We start from the raw sequence: 20,465 nt of genomic DNA on the forward strand, positions 1-20,465 counted from the left end.
ATAAAAGTTTCTGAGAACATCCTTGATTACTACCAAATCATGCTAATAAGCATAACATGCATGATAAACTGAAGAAGTAGAACTTGTTTTTTTGAGTAGTTTTTCTTGCTCACTGCAGTGCACTCACCCTGAATAAAACTGATTACAATGAATTACAAATTCTTCATAAAGGAATTCCCCAAAGGTATCTATTTTATTTACCTTACTCCAAAAGGAAAAAGTAATCATTCTGCTCTTTTACGGGAAAATGAACAGCTCTCCATCTTTAGTACTTTCTCCTGTAACAGTGGAACTAAATAGTATGACAGACACCTCAATGACACATTCTTCATCTTAAGCCAGATTTAGAATAGCCTCAAAAGAAACACTATGCAAAGACTCCCTTTCTATGAGAAACCATTTCATCAACTTTGATCCTGGCAAACTTGCTTTGACAGCTACAATAAAGAAGAGGTTACTGTCACAGGCCAACTCTTCTGATCACCTCCTAGAAGTTGGCCTCCCAGGAAAAAGCAGAAAAACAGCCCATGGGAACTGTACAAATAGAGGAGTAGACAAAACACATGTTCAAGTGCAGTAACATGCCTGGCTGTTGCATAGGCTTCCCATACAGATAGTGGAATTAAGCAGCACCAGTCTCTCAGTGATGAATATCTAACGCTTGTTTGCCAAACACCTCTTACTTCATTTATCCTTTAGCAGCAACAAGCAGTTCACAGACTGTGTCCTTCCTTCAGGTTATAAGGTGTAAAAACCTGTGTTAGACTGATCTATTTAACAAAAAGCAAAGCCACACTGAAAAAAAAAAAAAAAAACAAAAAAAAACACCACAAAGTGAATGCCAGCTATCAGATTTTGTAAACCCTACAAAAAAAAATCATGAAATTATGCACACAAACTACATACCCAGACATACCCCTTTCAGTCATAAGTCTTCCGTTTTTCTCAAAGTATTTCCACCACTTTTGGAAAACAGACTATTTATTCTTAAAGGAAACATGCCAATTATTCAATGATTGAGCCATGGAAGCAGAGAGCAGCTGCGGCGGGAGGTCAGTAAGGGCACCACAGGCAGGACAGCACTGCTTTGCTCTCCCTTCAAAGATGGATCACAAGCACCATCTTCATTAACAAGTATTGACTACCATCTCTAATTACTGCATTCTAGACCTTACATTTTCACTGCACTACAAATCTCAGCAGTGTGCAGATGCCATTTGCACAGTTCAGATTTTGCTTGTACTAGCAATTTAACACTCCGAAAAGACACAAGCAATCTTATTTATTTATCTAAATAGATAAAATATACTTTTCAGATTTTCAAAAAGCCACAATACTTTGGCATGTATTTACTGATGCTAGTCTTTCAAGTTATGTACCTGAATCTGTTAGTTTGCATGCCTAAAGTTAGAATATACAAATCCAGTATTTAGACTTGTAAATTAGTGAACCAGTTTTCAAAAGAGCTCAAACTCATTACCTCAGAAAACCAGGCTATTTAACTATTAAATTTGTACAGAACATCTTGTCTATAGAAATAAATAATTTCAACCTTGCTCTTAACTCTACTTAATCACACTGAGAAACACTTATGCTTTCCTTATGCATTATTATTTAGAAAGAGATTCTCAGCCCTAATGAGCTACAGTCGGGAATTAAAAAAGCCATTTTAATTCTGAGTAACATCGTTGTCAAAAAACAATATAGTTTAAATAACTTTTTTTCCCCTTAACATTCCAAGGTAGAGAAATCCACAACTATTTTTTCGCTTAAACATTCACTACATTAAATGACTGCTTTAGGAAAAGAAACTCAGTTAAAAATGATGACACCCCTACCATACCCTTGCTAATCTAAAGCATTTTTTATCTAATCACAGTAATATATTAACTTACCATTGAAGATATCTAAGAGCATTTGTTAAGAATTATGGATTTGTTTCTTCTGCTTGGGTCAAAACACAGTTCTTTCTAAATGATATTTGCTTCCTGTTTGCATCCTCAATATTCACACGAAAGAAAGCCGTACAGCCTATATGCTGAAGGGCTCGCTGTCTTTCACTTCCTTTTGTGGCTTTCAAGACCAAAATAAGAGGGAGAGGTTTTGTTCACCAGAATATCATATTTCTGAAAAAACAGTATATTCATAAAACAATTGAAAAGTGAGAGCTTTATTCTTATGTTTTGACACTTCCTCTAACATTAATTTGCTCTGATCTAGGGACACGTACAAAGATGCCAACATTTAGCACAATATCAGAAGACTTCTCCTTCATTCTTACTGCTGCAATCTGAATGCTTAACATGTACTCCAGACAGTGGATACTTAAGGGAACGTGAAAGTCTGTTTGGTTGAACTGAAAGCACACTACTGTAGCTACCAAAAGAATATCTTGTTAGACTGCACTTCACCATTGTTTAAAGTGAGCTGGTTGCCTACTGAGCATTGCCTATTATTTCTGTAAGAAAGCCTCAGCCAACATCAATAAGGTTTTTTGTTTGTTTTTATCACCCCTATCTGAGGACCACCAAGTATCTTCAAAAATGCCAGTTTATCTTTAAAAAAAGACATCCCTATTGAAAATATAAAAAAGATTGCCGTAAATATGTTTCATCTTACACCACTTGTTTGGTTAAAGGACAAAGTCATTTTCATTGGAGATGTAGGGCACAGAAGGCATTACGACTTCCAGTTACTTCTTCTCAGTTTCACAAGCAGTGTTGTGAGATCATATCAAACAGTTTTGGAGTAGCCCTGCAGCTGAAATATCTTGTACTAATAGCATACAAGGTCAATACTTTTGCAGGATGTCTCTTCACCACAATGCTGTTGAAGCATTCTCAAAATCAGCAAGAGCAGTCTAAATGTTATAACGAAGCAGGTAGTTCTGGTTTTTCTAATTTAAGAGCCTGTGGTGTGAAAACACCCTAAAATATATATATAGAAACATTGTTTTTAATCTTGTGTACCATACTGTTTTGGAGTGGTTTATTCAGCAACAAAGTTTCAATGCCTATTTGTCCAATACCAGAGATATCAATTAACTAAAACAGTACAAGAGCAGGTTTATTTGTTTTTAAGCTTAAAATATGAGTAATTTTCTGTTAAAATACCAATACTTATTTTAATGAGACCTAAAATATACCATTTTTCCATTTCATTTGAAAACACTCCACAGTTCTCAATTAAAACACCTGCGATTTCACAGCAGCCAGCCAATCTACAACTGCATCTACCGTCTGTGGACAAACAGAACATTTCAGTTTTCTGTAACAGTCAGCCCAGCAATATTCATCATCATACAGTACTGTGTGATATGATTTATCTCAGAGAGCTCCCTGGCATCTTCAGAATCTACCGTCCCTGTGCTGAGGGCTACAGCTGATAACTTGGTGCAATAACTTAGTACAACTAGGACTGAATTTTCCAGCCATGTTTTGAAGTGGGCAACAGGATATGCTTGGTGCAGATGAAATATGATTTTTAAGTTTCTTTAGCATAGTAGCACACAACTATTAATTCAAAACCACAGGACAAATATTTTTACTAACACTGGACACAAAACAGTAAAGGATCCAGCGTTTTGGCCTACAGCTGGACAGAAAAGTCCTGTGGGTTGTATGTTCTTATACAGAGGCAAGTACACTTAATGGGTAACGTCTGCTTCTTATATCCAAAAATATAGCCATTATGTCATTCCTTTTTATGCTGCTCAGCACTAAAAAGGAAGGACAGGAGAGAAAAATGCTGAGACAAATTTATTTTGCCAGCCATCAGCAGTTCAGAGCAGGATTCTCTAACCTTTCAGAGACTACACTGAACTTCTAAGTACTTATAACCTGGGAAGAGGAGAATATTACAAAAAAAAAAGTTCAAATGCAAAGACATCTATTGCCATGGAAGCAGCAGGCAAAACAGTTTTAGAAAGGTTTCCCTGTTCAAAATTGAGTAGGTGCAATCCACATATGAAAAGGACAGTATAGGGATCATAGCAGAAGGAATGCTACAAGGTTAAGGGTCTTCCACCAGCTGTAATCATCTTTGTCCACCTCCACAGAAAGTCTATTCTCAATTCCATTTTTTTTGCCATTAATTTCTAGCTCCAAGTTAGCCACTCACAAAGAAAGAAATATGAAGGTAAATTGGTGTGTTTTCATTCCAGGCTTTGAACTAAGGATAGAAAATTGACACGCTAAACTACTGCTAAATGTAACCATTTTATGATGTAAGTATAATCTTGAATATATACACAGTCCAAACAGATTAATCTGTGGAAGGGAAATCTTTTAAAAAGAAAAATGAAGTCTGTAGGGAGCAAACCTATGTTCTGCCTGTTTGTATTACTTTCACCTTGAACAGAAAAAAGACCAGGCCTGATATGAAATAAACATAGAGCTGATTAAGTACAAATCCCCTTACCTTTTCTTATCACGTGGCCGATTTAGTCAACATGACCACTTCTATTGAATCGTAGCATTACCAGGCACAGAACATTTGCAAAAGATTCACAGTTAAACTAAACCTCAGAGAAACTAAACCCAGTTTACTGGCTGTAAACCAGTACTCAGGAGTTTCAAAGACTTCAAACAAGGTCAACGTATGAACATTAGTCTCAGGTGTAGTTCTTTCCCACGTCACTCCATTTTCTGTTTTATTACAAGCAATGCCAAGTGAAGTGCTTCATTGGAAGACCCAGAAAAAAGAAGATAAAGGAAAGCATGCAAAATAGATTTATTTGATGGTGGACAAATGGGGTGACCACAGCACTCAGAGTCATAGGACCCTTCGTCATCCATTATGCTCCTCAGTGCGGTCACAAGCACTTTGCATACAACCAATGCTGCTACCAGCTCGCCTTTCTCACTAGGTATTAAGACCTCACCACCTCTAAGGAGCTCCTCAAGTTATGCTGCTGCTAAATCAGGGCACGGCGCACAGGCCAGAGGAGCCTGCCACTGCTGGAAGCCAGCAGTCGACCCCAGAGCGATGCTGGCTTCAACGCGTGTCTTGCCTTCATGTTGGTGGACCTCACCGAGTGCTTTATCCATCTCCATCAACAGAGGGCTATAGGCAGCTGCTCCCATTTTAAGGCTCCATAGGTACCATGTACTAATAGGGAATTTTCACATTTTCAACATAGCAATTCTGAGTTGTGTGTGCACTCACGTTTTCAAAGAAACTAAATAAAATTACTTAAATATAAATTACCTTTATTATATTAAAATTACCTTAACAGAACTTGGGTAAAATTCAGCATTAGACTTCAAAAATCAAATTCTTGTCATAAGTATAAATTCAGAATATAAAGTTACCTTCATTTCAGCCTCAGGAGATGCAAAACAGGTGTGTATGGTTTATTAGGAAACAGGTTAATACTAAAAAATATGTATTTTTTAAATCACTTTCCAAGTTAATACAGACCAAATAGTAAGAGACTCGGCTTTGCTCTTCATATGGTGTTTTTGCTAAAGAAAAATAACCACAGGTAGCAATCAGTTGAAGGAAAAAGCGAATCTGTCTAAGCTTGCATTAAGAAAAATCTCTCAGTGAATCAATATGCTGTGCAAAAAGGATCTTCAATTTATTTCTTTCACATTATAATCATTGCAGCAACCATCATACAAGACTCAAAAAGGCAACCCAACTGCTGCTAAATTGTTTGGTAGTGAATTCTTTGATAATATTTTACAATACCAATATGTATTTGGATCTCATCATGCTATGTAACATTAAAAAAAAAAAAAGAGACAACCATTCTTTAGAGAGATTGTTGCATTTTCATTATTCATTCCATTTGTTCAGAACAGAAAGAGCCTGTTTTCTTTCTACCCAGTGCTGAGGCAAAGAAGAAAGGCAACAGGAGGAGAACCTCAGCAGACATGGCTCCAGTACCACAGAAACTGCTGCTTCCTGTGCCAGCTCCTCAAGACTGCGGAAGACAACAGCTGCTGCAGATGCTGTTGGTCAAAGCACCTACAGAAAGGTCAGCCAGAGAGCATTCTGCAAACTGCACTATGCTGATAAAAGCACAGCTACAGTAACCACTTGAAAAGGGGGAAACTTTAGCTTTAGAAAGTATTTCAGGCTCCTGATATATTTCTAGATTTGATTTCTGTATCAATAGACAAATGCAAGTCCCCAGTGAGTTGTCATCAACATTTTTAATGGAAGGGGGAAAATAAAAATGGAAAGGAAAATCTGACTGCCAGACACTTTTCTATAATCTATTAAGTTACCCTATAACACCAGATATACATTAACCATTACCTTCAACATCTAAATACACAGTTTGCCTCTAGTACGTAGACAAGCATGAACATTTTCTACTTAAATTCTGTATGTTATCTGAAAAAACAAACAAACAAACAAACTAACTAGCCTTACACGCTGCTGTCAATAGAAAATATTCCAAAGCCAACGATAAAAAGAACTGGTAACTTCACTGTCTCTCAGGTTGCTACCTTTGGCCTCCTGCACAATAGCCACTTTGTTAACAGGGTAAGCAGGCAGTATTATTTAAACATACAGGGCAGATAACCCTGAAGATCCTCAATTTCTTCAGTCTTTTTCCCTGTTACTCCTTAAATATATGGCCAACACAGTTATACCCAATGCAATATAGAAAACAGCAGCTAAGAGGCATAGTTCCTGCCCTTTACTTGTTAATATGAAGAACAGCAAACTAGGCTTAATGTCTGAAAAAATGACATTATACACTTGAAGGCATTAACCATATCCAAACATTTAAACCCAAAACATATCCATATCCAACTGTATCCAAACACTTAGCTTAATTTTGGTCTATCAAATCACATTAGGGATTATAATGGCCCTGTTGTTTTATGTATAGAGAATATTTTTAGATTACCAACAAAAGCTGCTTAAAAACTGCTATACTGCAATGCCCGTGACAAAGTCAACGCATCAGGAAACCATACCCCTCAGCACCACAAGGCAGCAGAGCAGCTCGCTGCAGCTGCCACTGCAATAGGAGCACTGTGAGCTAGCAGACACCTAGCATTTGACACATTCTTCTCAGAGAAGTTTGTATTTTCTTAATGACATTTTTTAGTTCTTTCTTTCCTGCTTTAACTTTTAACAGTGTTCCTTATTTTCCAGGAACTTTAGGTAATATTTGTTTGCTTTCATCTCCCAAATGGGTAAACACTAACCCAATGCTTCTTTGGGGGAAAAAATCCAATTTTTTTCCACTGAAGTTTAGGTGTGGCAAGTCTCCTATAACATTTTGAAAAAAGCTAAGAATAACAAGCCTCTTTATTTCACATAACATTTAAGATGTTATAACCTTTCAATTGACCTGCAGGGTCAATTTCCTGACAAATTCTAACTTAACAGGTTATATTTCCATAACAGGGTTTAAAAACAAACAAACACTCAACAATCCACTAACAGGAGCCATGCTACAGTTAAGGATCACACCTCCCAGATAATATAAACCACAGATCATTCAGTGGCATAACATCCACATCTAGAAAAAGATACGTGAAGAATATATATCTGCACATAAACATGGACGATTTGCTTCTATCTACTTGAATATGTATAACTGAAGAGTCTATGGTAAAAACAGAGGCTCCTTTTCATTAGCAGTGGATTACCTAGTTTTATTCTATGTGTCTTGTTAGCAGCTGCTGTAAAGTAGTTTAACAGTTTTTATTTAAAGTTTAACATGCTTACCAGTTATCAGAATTCTCCTGCCCTCTCTCAGAGAGATCTTCCAATGTAAGCCCACACACCAAAAAAAGTTAAAAAGAAAAAATTACTTGCGTAAAGAGTTATTTCAGCACCGTGCACTCAGCTTGCAGTCCACTCTCCTGACTTGTAGTTACTAAATTGCTCCTGCTTTTCTAACCCCTTGTGTACTGTACCTGGAAAAACCCTTATCAGAAAGCTGATCCTGCTTCTACACCCTTAGCCACTGTAAACAACATTGTATTTCAACTTCAAACAACCTGCCCTTGCACATGTACAAAAAAGTCTCCAACTGTAACACTGCAGTTACTTCAGCTATTTGCATTGCAGGTTCCAGCTCTGTTAGCCTTACCCACATCTTACTAAGTATGCACTTCTTGTCAAGCTTGATATATCCTCACTTTTCACATTTAAAAAGTATTTTCCCTTCCTTAAACAGAAGTTAATATTTGACAGCAAAGAACTACTTTGATCTCTTAAGGGGGGGAAAGAAAAGAAATTTCTCCGTTTTCATCCTAAACTATAGATTCAGGGTAGCACATGGGGCATACAGACAGCCTGAATATTACTGGCATGAATAACGAACATATGGGAAGCAGATAGGGGCAGGTATGCTTTTTTTTTTTTTTTTCTCTGGTATGTACTTTTCCAATAGCAGAGCTGAACCGAGCACTGTATGAGATAGAAAACTACTAAATACTTGCACCCCCATAGTTTCCTAAGAGTACAAGCTATCTACTTCTGCTCAGTTCTCTAATCTCCTTCCCAGAGACCAAAGGAAGGAAATTGTGAGATTTCTTTTTATTATTTTTTTTTAAGCCAACACTGGTGTTAACAATAGCACTCTACACAACAGGGCAGCAGAGGGAAGCTGATTTTTTTTCCTGCAGCAAACTTGCTCCAAAATGTTATTCTAAAAGAGAATTTCTGTAATTTGTTATTGAACTGAAGAATATCTCCCAGACACCTCCACGTGAAATGAAAGTGGCACTTACGACACTTACTAGGCATGAACAACAGAGGTTGATTTTTCATTTGCGGTGTCCTACATTCACTTCTCTACAAGTGAGGGGTTGAAGTCTGTAACTTGACCATATTCAGGACATGGCCAGATGTACTACCTGGAAAAGAGTTAAGTTAAACTGCTGCATCCCAGATTTGTTCCCCATGCAGATACTTCAGCAACACTACCAAGGCAGTTTTGCTGACACTGGTGATTTTTTCTCAGTGTCAGCTTTAAAATCACTTTCAGTTTTGAAAGGACTACTTTAACATTCTCTCATAAAACCATAATGAAAACTATGGATTTTAAAGAATAAGAGTCTAAATTATTTGTACCAAAGAAATTTTAGAAGACTATGAAAGCTGTGTGATGTCTTATATTGGAGGATCTCAGCTGGGCTCACAGTTTTCAAATACTGCATGCTATTTCACATGAATGCTGAACATGTCGCCTTGACCTGAGCAGAAGCAACCGATAAGGGCTGAGAAAATGCCTTTAAACATCACTACCTAACCACGTGCAGAAAAAAAAATCTGACAATTTGAGATGCATGGGTCATCCATAGAAATAATCTTTGGTTTTCTAAATGATGTAAATACTTAAATCAGCAAATCATAAAATAAATGAGAAAGATTAAATGGTTTCACTGCATATAAGACCTATCACCTTCGTATCTCAACATTTTTAGTAAGTTACATGGAAAAAAAAAAAAACACAATTAAAATTAGTTTTACTCAGGATCCAGTTCAGCCCATCTGCCGAATGGCATTTAGGAAATAAAGAGGATACAATATTCATGGTGCTAAGATTCACATGTTATGTACCTCATTTCAAACTACAGCTAATATTCAGAGTTTAAAATGATAAGCCTACATTTCTGTTGCAGCTCAACTGCATTTGCTGAAAACAACCGAAGCAACCCCATATAAACCTAGTTAACTACACAGTGTCAGCCACATAAGAAAAACAGAGATTATACTGTTAAAAGTAAGCAGATATTAATTGTGTGGAATTATTACTTCCTAGTTTTAAGGTCAACAGACACTTGGTTATTTAAGCTGTATCAAAACCCTCAGAAGAGCCAACTAGTTCATCTGGGCTTGTAAATTTCAACTTCCCTATTAACGCACTGAATGCGAGTATCATTCTCATTCTTATCATCAAAAGTCTTTTAGTATATCCTGTGCACAAGCAGTAAGCTCTCACAGACAGTAAGAAAGATAAACACTTAAAGGGAAAGGGATAATTCTCAACACTGAGGTTGAACGCCAAGGACAGCCCGTGCCAACATCAGCTAGGTTTCTTGCTGGCTACACAGAGCAGACAGGATGGACTTTGAACTCCCTCCTTCAACTGCATGTCAGCGGAGTTATTCTGAAGATATCCTTTAGGGTTGATATGGGTCCAGGGAAGGATATAAGGAAGTTCTGAAATAGGTGATGTACACAACCAGCCCCTTGGACTGCCGTGTTTTGACTTGCTTACATCCTTCTACTCAGCCCAACCACAAAAGCCGCGATAGAGTCCTAGTGCCATTACCTTCTGCTCCCTGTCCTGGCGTGGCAGTCCCTGAACAGCGTGTGAACAGCCAGCTCAGTCATAAGCATGCCCTTCACTTTTAAGTCTGGCGAGCATATTTGTCCACTGGATCAGATGTACATTAATAAATTATAAAGAACACTGTTTACTGCACAATCACTTGTTACTCAAGAAAACGTGAAGGTAATTACAAAGCAACAGTTGGTCCAGATAACCAGGAGAACTTGATGAAAATCAACTTAAGCTTCTGCAGTAATGAACAGGAATGGCTGTTCCAGTTTCTAACAGGAACAGCTATTTTTACGGCTAAGTAGATGCAGCTTAACTGCTGTAAAATTTAAAATGCATCTTAATTCACAGTTATACATTTAGAAGCAAAATAAGCCAAAACATAAATGCTGTATGATTTTATGCACTAACAACAGTTCTCATTTTATTGTTTATACCACAAAATCTTATGTTTTATAAGGACTGCCCTGGAATCCTGTTTTCACCTGAGAATTTCTAAGCTTTTCTTTTAGAGAGATAAAAGCCCTCTTTCTTGAAAGAGCAAATTAAAAGGACCCCTAACTCTTGAAAACCATCCCCAGGTATCTGTCCTCCCACATAACTTTCTTGAATACAGTAGAACTGCTAAAATAGGTAAGCATTTACCTATGAGGATTCTACCCTCACAGAGGGAATGTGATTTCTCAATGACCAGAGTTAGTATCAGACTGTTTAAAAAGGAATGTAAACTATTAAAATAGGGGCGTTTTGGCAAGAGTCTTCTGAAGAGGGTCTAGCAGTATAATTGCATACAACTGGAAAAAAAAAATAAAAGGGGTTTCAGCTCTATTCAAAACAATTTATGCTTCCTGTATCAGTGGCTTTGTTTTGATTCTCAAATCTCCAGTTCTGAAGATGAACGTAATTAGCCATTAAGTTTCATTTCCTAACTCAATTACTGATGTTAACAAAAATAATGTGCATATTAATATTCAACTTAGAAACTGAAGTACCATAGACAAAACAGTGAACTACAGTACGTAAGCACAAAGAGGAAAAATAGTCTGATTATTCACTGCAAGAAGTTGACATCAAGTCCTTCTTATATAGACAAAACATTTAAAGAGAGTCTTATCTTCAAATATTATTATTTAACAATTTTACAATTTGGGTCATTTATAGGTGGTGTTGTTTTTTTTTTTTTCAAATCTCTTGTAGACTCAAACTTTGTTTTTTGATTTAAAAAACAGTTTTCCGTGGTGGAAGAGAACTTAGGAGACTGAAATAGCATTAGCGACTGAATGACTCAGCCCAGAAGGAAAATAAAGGTTACCAATATAATCACGAAGCAAATGGGAAAAAAGTCACCCTTCTCTTGCATATGGGCTGGAGCTTAAAGAATTGACACTTCCCAGAGGGAAGAGAGCTCAGTCGGTCAGAATCAGCAGGGGGCTCTGCATTCTGTCTCTCCCTCTTCTACCTCCAGAAGTCACTGGGTACCATCACGATGATCTCCTCTCAGGTCTGCAGCTTTGCCCAGATCTTGATATTTCTCACCTCATAGAAGACGTACCAAAAGATCACAGATCATAGAATGGTTTGGTTTGGAAGGGACCTTAAAGATCACCTAGTTCCAATCCCCCTGCCATGGGCAGGGACACCTTCCACCTCCTTTGAAAATTCTCTACTGACTTGTGTTTCAAGCGCTGCAAGGTCCCTTAAAGAGATCACACAGAAGCTCCATCAAAAATCCAGCTAGTCCAGAAAAAGCACACCACTCTAACCCAAGTGAGAGGTTCACCACTAAGCTAGGACAACTGCCCACAGCAACCCTGGGACAGGCCTGGTATTGCAGCACCACAAATAGCACTCAGAGGCACCTCAGACTCCCTAAGTTTCAAGTAGTCTGTAGCTGGGTGTAGTTACCACGTCATTACATAGCTACAAGGCTGGGTATAGCTGAAACTCCTGACCAGGAGGACTCGGTCATGATGGTGACTAACAGAATCAAAAAGAATCATGGAAACTTCACACACTCCACTAAGGAGAAGCCAAATATTTTATGAAGCTAGAAGAAATCAAGCCTCTGAATCAGTCAAAATTACTTTTAATTGCTAGTAAACAGTTTCTCTCCCCAATATTCATCTAGCTCTGGGTACACTGGCATCTATTTGAAAGGGGGGCCCATGCCTTTAATTATCCATGAAGAGAAGGCTAGACCTGTAAATCTGATGCATTATCATCTATGCTTCAAGACAACATTTATACAGAAGTCAGGAATAAATCATAGGATTTCATGTCACAGATTAGAGTTCCACCACATTTTCCCTCCTTTCAAGGCTATTTAGCATATTTTATATTAACATCTGTGACACGCTCAGCATTAATACTTCGTAACTAACACTTTCTCATCACTCTGCCCTAGCTTCTACTCCATGTCTTTTGCCTCCAATTTTAATCCATTTTAAACTCCATTTCATCAAATTCAGTGTAATCAGAGGCAAACTGCTCCAAAACTCATTAAAAATATATACATCTTTCTTTACATTTCTTGCTTTGCAAACTACTGCAGCAATTTAGTCCCTCTCCTCTTCTGCTTCCACTCATTTCTCCGCATCTTCTGGTATTGCCTTACTGTTGTTTATTTGTACACTGAGACGACATGTCTGATTTCTATTTCATACATCAACATTTCAACAGAGCCCCAAACTCCCTTCTCCACACTAATTTCCAAAGTAGTTTCTTCTGCTGAAGCTACCTGCATTAAAACGCTACTTCCAAAGCAGCTACTTCAACAAAACATTAAAAAATCCTTTTTCAATTTCCTCTTTTTATTTGCTTGGGTGATTGACAGAACTATAGCTCTGGGATACCCTCTCTGAACAGAATTCTGTCTCCCCTTGTCAGAAGCATGTAAGTTTGTTGATAATGGCCTGAATATATCAAGACATCCACAGCTACACATTTGATTAAAACGCTTCTACCATCAAGAGCTTGAGGCAAAGCTTAATTCTAGATTTCACATGATGGAAGAGATCATTACGATCATCTAAGTGCAATTATACATCCTAGATTGACTTACATTCAAGAGAAATACTATATGCAGTGTCCCACACTGGGAGAGAACGCCATTTTTCACCTCACAGAGGAGTGTCAGCTACAAGATTTGTAGTCAGTAATTGGGTTAAAGTATTGAATTGATAATAATGTTCCAGAGAAAATCTACCCACCAACAAGATAAATAGAAGAGGGAAGAAAAAAAAAATCTTATTTTAAAATAATTTGCTTTGTATTTTTCCTTCCTTTACCTCTGACAAATACATCATGCCAGGAAGATAATTTGTCTTCTACAGCAAATACTTAACATTTCTTTAAGACATAACAGTGCTAAATACAGCAGTTAAAATGCTTTATCACAGCTCACACTGTACTCAACACATACTGACAAACAGCATCAAATAAAAGTACTGCCCAGAATGGGATTTTGACTGAAATGCTGGGAGATGAGATAGCTCATCACCACGAGTTAAGAAGTGGGTGAAAAGTCTGACAACTTCAGTTTTAAGAAGCACAGATATTGACAGACAAAGGACAAAACAACCAAAGGGCAAAACATTATTTTCCTGTATGAACAGCTTGCTTTTTCAATATTTTTGATTTACTGGTTGCCCAAAAATAACAGTCCCTAAGCAGGTTCTCCTCCAATTCAAAAATCTCCAAACCATTTTTTTTTTAATCTGCAAAAGCAGTCTGATCCTGTGATTTCTGTATAACAAACTAATCTGGATCATGTATGCGAGCTATTACCTTCCTAATTTTGCTATCCCTAAAAGCACTTCAGGAATGGTGTTTACCAGCACTTTCATTTTGGGTGGTACGCTCCAGAGAAACCTTTCCAGCAAGGAGCAGATTTATATTATTAGCAAACCCCTGTCAAATTCTTCTTTGAAACCCTCTGTGGTTCAAACCATTAGCAAGTCAAGCAGTTGTGAATAAGAAATTGAATTTATTTAGGGGAATCACCATCCTAATCTCCAGGAAGTCAGTATTACAAGACCAACAAAAATTACTGGTTAAAGTAGATGTTGCCTAGCAAAGGCAAAACAGACACACCAAGCCAACCCAAAATATAGAGACAAGCAACTTTCCTGATAGATTGTAAACTGAACTGTGCACTCAAAGGGTTTACCTTGATCCTAAATATTTGGAGGAGAAGAAAAGGAAAAGAAAAGACTCAGAAAACCGTACAATTATATTCTGGAAACTAAGTTTCATTTCCTGCCACCTTCCACACAACACATTGACTTCAACAGAAGGCACACAAGTTTAATTTGGCCCACACAAACAGGAAGTTGTCTAATAACAGCAAACAGGGAAATTTAATAGCTAATGTATTCCTGTGCAAGTTCTGTACTTTACATTCCCTTATTTTTTGAAGGGAATGGAATATTTAGAAGCAAATTCCTATATGATCACCCTCCTTCCTCAATATTGTGAAGTATCAGCTCTCCTTGAGGTATTTCAACTTTAGAAAGATTTCAAAAACCCTGCATTCACCAGGAAAGCATACAAGGCAATCAGGTTTTTTGCAGTGGCCTCTAATGCATCTAGAGATCCCAACCATTGCTTGGATTATCCCTAACGATCATACAGGTTTTCCTTGAACACACTCAATAGCAAGCAGATTTTCAGTCACTGCAGACCAGTCAACATCATACAGCAGGTAACACAAAGGCAAGAGCAAGGAGAATGATAGTCCAAAATTAATTAATTTTCAAAAATTAAACTAAAGAAAACCAGCAACAATGAAAATCAACCAGGCAGGCAATTATCACAGACTAGAACAGGATGCTACTACAGTCTTACTTAGCTATCTCATACTGCAAGAAGGAAACCCAAAGGACTAAAGAAGTTTTGTTAACATAATCCCATAAAATCATATCAATTTAACAGGCAGGGATATAATACCAGCAGCAGGATTTTTTTTTTTTTGCCTGTCAGTGTTATGCAGATACCTTGCTGCAGTGAGTGCTGTCCTGAATGCAAATTACCTCAGCTTCCCAAGAACCATGCTGTAATGTCTGAGAACACTAATGTACAGCACAATGCCAGCAGGCGTATTTAGGCAACAGAGAATGGGACAAACAGTCCAGAAAGGGTGTAAATTTGCATTTAAGTGAACAAAACCAAGGAACCAGTGCAAGATCTGAAGTTCACAGGAAGTTAACCTAGTCTATGTGTAGCAAGGATAGAGGTGAATATACCGGTAACAGAAAAAAAAGAAAAAAAGAAAAAAAAAGCTATTTATTTCTATGAAAGCAAGTTACTGTGTCCTTGTGTTCAGAACTGTTTTCACTACACAGATAAATCAAGTTAAATCAGTGGATATACAACCTTCCAGGACAGTTTAATCCAATGCGGTATCAAAGTACTGCTATGCTCACATTTTGCAGAGCTGTTGGCTTGCAAAAGGTGCTGAACAAGCAAGCAATAACTTACACCTACTTCTTGGCAGACAGCTAATTTTGAGTTAAAACACATACTTGCATTTGAAGATTTGCTCCAGTTAGTACCAACTATGAATTCTAACTCGGCACAGGACAAAAAAAATCAATCCCCAATGGTTAATAATCCATTTTTGATGGGAATAATCATGCTAACTCCACCAAAAGCTCTTCTTTAAACTGTCTCCAGATATCAGCCTTGACATTTCCTGACCATTTCAAAGTATCTCTGAAGATTCAAGTACTCTTTTGTTCAAGCCCTTAAATTAGTGTAAAATTCTAAAAGGTCCTGTAGATAGTTAAACACACCATTCTTTTTCAAACTTCAATGCTAACAGAACTCAACTGCAATTTTGCTTATGACAGTGAACCTGAATGATTTGGACAATAGTATGTTGAAGAGGAGAAAGATATTTCCATTAGAAGTTGGACACTTAGATTGCAAGACACAATAAAAGACTGATGCCGTAAGATACAACTTAAGTAGCCCATTTCATCATTAAAGGCATTTTCAAACACCACCATGAATGGAATTGCTTCCAGATCTTATCTCCCAGCACAGAAAATCTGCAATATTCCCTTCTTAACCAGGCCAACGTCAAAGGATGTGAAGACATTCTTAAGCGTAAGGCAACTGCACTAGGTCTTAAGTCTTCTCACTAAATAACACACTAGTAATCTGAGAAGACCTCCGATAAGCTTGCCATATACAAAATCCAGATTTTCTTTCAATGTGTTTATACACTACAATAACTCATGTGATACACCTAGTTTCTTCACTTGTTCGTCAGATGCTGACCTGAGACAACTGTAAGAGTCCAGTCCTCAGGCAAAACATAAATAACTACTGTATTTCACAACACCTGGCGGAGACTGACTGGAGATCTGAGGTCTATAGTAACTCCTCCTCTCCAGAAAGGATTTCAAGCAGGCCAAAGGTATGCTCTGGCTTTACAAGGCCCCTTAAAATCCAGTTAGTGTTTTGTAAGCTGGAAAAGAAAACATAAGCACTGGATTTTATTTTTTTTAACAGGAGAAAGAGCACACCCAGCTTTATGTTGCACCTGAGGATTAAAGTTTGTACTTGCAGAATCAAGGCAAGAATCATAAATCACCTTTTATCAGCAGCAGGTGCAGGTTGCATTCTGACCTGGCTATGAAACTAGGCTATGAAACTATCCTGGAATTACAGGGTGCTGGAGCACATTCCGCAGTAGTCACTGCTAACCAGAGGAGCAGGTAAGGAGCCAAAGACCCATTAAAACCCTCATTTCCTCCTCTTCATTTTGTTACTTTTTTCATATTAGCGATCATATTAGCAATCATGATGCAAGGAAGTACTATGATATTCATTACTGTAATGCAAAGCCACCTGATAAAAAGTGTGGTGCTCCTGTTGTGGTCCTCAGCACCTTGCTGACATCCAGAAATCACAAGAACTTTGTACAAACACTGACAAACTATGCATTGTGTGTACACTGAATAAATACCAATCACCTGTGGGTTTAGTGTGTGTGTGGCTGAAAAGGGCAACAATAAAGGACTGTAGTTTTGTATGAAATTATTACTCAGAACTCTGGGGTAATGACAAGCACCTGCAGAAGCCTGATGAAATTAAAGTAAAAATTAACACAAAACACAGGGCTCCTGTTCAAACTGATCAGTGTTACAGGAGGATGAAATCCATTAAGTCTTCCAACTACAAATACAGCTGCTAATTCCTATTTCCAGATGTAAATATGCAGTTGAAGCCTTGGAAAAAAAAAATCCCACCACCACCAATAATAAAAAAAAAAAGTGGATTTATGCACATGGCCAAGGCCATTACACATTAATGCTAAAATAAGGCACACTATGAACAACACCATGACAGTCTGTTCTTATTTGTGCATACTTTCAAATTAAGCATGCCTCTTGCCTGGGAATCCCTGAAAAGACATCCCCCGACATCCTGTTCTGTATATTTCACACGATGTCATTCCCAGCAATACAGCACACGTGCGCTGGAAATTTCAGGCTTTGTTTTGTCCACTTCGGCCTTCCACATCCATAAAGCCAAGCTGCTGCGACACAAGCACAGCACGTCACGCCTGCTGGAGCGCTCACTGCCATCACATCGCAGGATCACGTGCTGTATACACGTACATGCATACATATATATATATGTATATAATGTATATATGGGGGTGTGCATTGATCTGCTCAGGAGCAAAAACTTTCTGCAATTCCTGCATGGATTTTAAGACAGCTTACTATTACAGCCAGCCCAAGGTAACACCTGCAACCAGCCTGACCTTATCGTCCCTTCTAACCGCGCTGCGCTAAGCTGATGCGGCTGCCTTGTGAAGCGTGACAGGTGAAACTCTCCTGGCACAGGTGTGCTACTGAAAGGGGCGAGGAGAGGAGGAGAGGGAGGGGCAGCCACGGCTGCGGTGGCTGTCCCGGTCGTGAGAGTGGGTCGCGACAGTGCCCTCCCGCAGCCCGACAGCGGGTACAAGCACCAAGCGGGTTCACCACCGCGGCAAGCCCGGCCCGGCCGGGGGCTGGGGGTACGAGCGAGCCGGGCACTGCCGGGCACCCCCAGCCGTGTCCCCGGGGCGAAGGGCTTCGGGACAGGGGCCGTGGGGAGCTGATAGGGGCCGTTACCTGCCGGCGGCCCCCGGGCGGCCTCCCCCCGCGGGGGGCCGGCGGGGCGGGTGCGCGCTGCTCCGCTGGAGACGGCGGCGAAGCCCGGGCTGGATTTCCTGCGGATGGCCGTCCGCCTGAAGTTTATGCCCTCGGCTCCGCTCATCCTCGGGGCGGGGGGAGAAACAGAGAGAGGCAGAGTGAGGGAAAAGCCGACGGGTCCTCAGCGCCCCTCCCGCCCGCGGTCCGGCGGGACCGGCATAGCCGCCAGGGCAGCGGCAGCGCCTCCGTCCCCCGCCCGCACCGCGGCTGCGGCCGCCTCCTGAGCCGGCCCCTTACCTGCCCGCCGCTCCCCGCCCTCCCCTCCTGCCTGCCTAGCCCTGCCCTGCCCTGCCCTGCCTGCGGTACCTGCCCGGCAGCCGCCGGCCCCAGGCTCGGCCCCCCCGGCTGCACGGAGAGCCCGCGGCCGCCGCCCAGCCCGGCCGGGGCCGTGTGGGAACTTCCCCGAGCCGCCCGCCCGCCCGCCGGCCGGAGGAGCGAGGTCCCCGCGGGGAAGTGGGCGCCGCGGGAGCGCAGCCGCTGCCAGCTGGGGCCGGGACAGGGAGCTGAGGGGTTTAACCGCCTGCGCCGTGTCCATTTCAATAGGTGTTCCCCTCTTCTCGCCGTACTGCTGCCCTCTGTCATTGGGCACCTCTGAAATGCCTTCCCTAGAAGGACGTCCACTTCCTGCGGGATTTGTTGGTGTATGTAAAAGAAATTGGCCATAAGGTGTTACCCGTCTTCTAAAGAGAAAATTAGAGAGTCACAGAATATCCTGACCTGGAAGGGACCCACGAGGATCACTGAGTCCAACTCCTGGCTCCACACAGGACCACCCAAAAACCAGACCCTATGTCTGAGAGCGTTGTCCAAACACTTCCTGAACTCTGGCAGCTCGGTGCTGGGACCACTGCCCTGGGCAGCCTGTCCCAGTGCCCGACCACCCTCTGGGTGCAGAACCTTTCCCTAACTCCCAGCCTAGTCAACTGGGACCTCTTGAAAATTCTCAAAGACATCTCAATCCTACCACTGAAAAGTGAGTAAGTGAGTTTTGATGCCAGGGACAGAGCTACAATACTTGCACTCATAGTAATTCCATCTAAAACAGCTCATTCAGGCCAAAGCTTTTGCCTCCCCCTGTAAATTTGAATTAAGGCTGAGACAGGCAATCAGAAGGCTATGCTGGTGTGAGAGCTGCAGTTAGGTTCACAACAGTGTCGGAAAGCCCCTATTTGTCTGCTTAGCTGGGACACGATGTTAGCAGACAGAGCAGAACGTCTGCGCTTTTGCCACCATGAAGCTGAAAAATCGCAGACTGTTGTACGCAGGATGAGAGCCTTTGAATCTGTCGGGCCGCTTACTTGCTTCCTCTTTTGTTCTCAGTGAAATCATTCTCTTCCAATAGAAGGTCGATATCTTGCAGCCCCCTCTTTCAAGTCCAACAAAAATGAGGTAGTCAGATCACCTCCTGGATTTCGTGTTCTTGCAAACACTGGGGTTTCCTTTTGCAAACATACAAAAAGCTGTGACTCAGAGGTAAAAGACTGATTTATTTCCTGACTTCAGTCACCTGACCTGGGCTGGGCATATGGAAATGACTATACCTGTGTTATGAAGAGCAGAAGGTACTCCTGCTGACTTCATTGCACCAGGAGAGCTACAGATTCTTGTAAACTAGCAATGTACAGTTAATGGATATGTAGTAAGGATCAATCATTAACTTGTTCAGATAAGTATCTTGTTCCAGAAGACTGGCACACACTTAATTCTTCATCTGGACTCATACTGAGTAATCTTCAGTATTTAAGCATGGAGAGAGAAGAAAGGCAGAGAATTTCTCATTAGTAATTCCCAAAGCACTTCACTGAGCAGGCAAGTATGAGCCTCATTTGACGGGAGGAAAATGAGCTATTACAGGGAGAAGTTACTTGGTCAAAGTTGTCCAAGATGCCAGTTCAGTAATAGAATACAAAATGGTAATTTATGGGAAAGTGAGACTGAAAACAGAAGACCTTTCCCCGTTTGTGTTATATATGATAACTAAACTGACATCA

General features: G+C 40.1%; 1 protein-coding gene across 5 annotated transcripts in view; it reads right to left on the reverse strand.

Moving 5' to 3' along the window:
* Positions 1–19,802, reverse strand: part of FGD4 (FYVE, RhoGEF and PH domain containing 4) — a 114,944-nt gene extending 95,142 nt beyond the window's left edge. Inside the window, exons 1-2 of one of the 5 annotated variants that reach the window (XM_083820312.1) lie at positions 18,781–19,802; positions 18,394–18,539 (exon numbers count right to left, since the gene is read on the reverse strand). In XM_083820312.1, coding sequence (XP_083676438.1) covers positions 18,394–18,538 — 145 coding nt within the window. In that variant the 5' untranslated portion in view covers position 18,539; positions 18,781–19,802. Of the gene's footprint in view, positions 1–1,895; positions 7,634–7,698; positions 10,165–18,393; positions 18,540–18,711; positions 18,736–18,780 lie in introns of those variants that run through there. The other 4 variants (XM_083820315.1, XM_083820321.1, XM_083820313.1 and 1 more) reach the window with 4 other exon arrangements.
* Between the last annotated feature and the right edge of the window lie 663 nt (positions 19,803–20,465).

Source organism: Anser anser, assembly GCF_964211835.1.
Source record: "Anser anser genome assembly, chromosome: 1".
In the NCBI taxonomy this organism is placed as follows: domain Eukaryota; kingdom Metazoa; phylum Chordata; class Aves; order Anseriformes; family Anatidae; genus Anser; species Anser anser.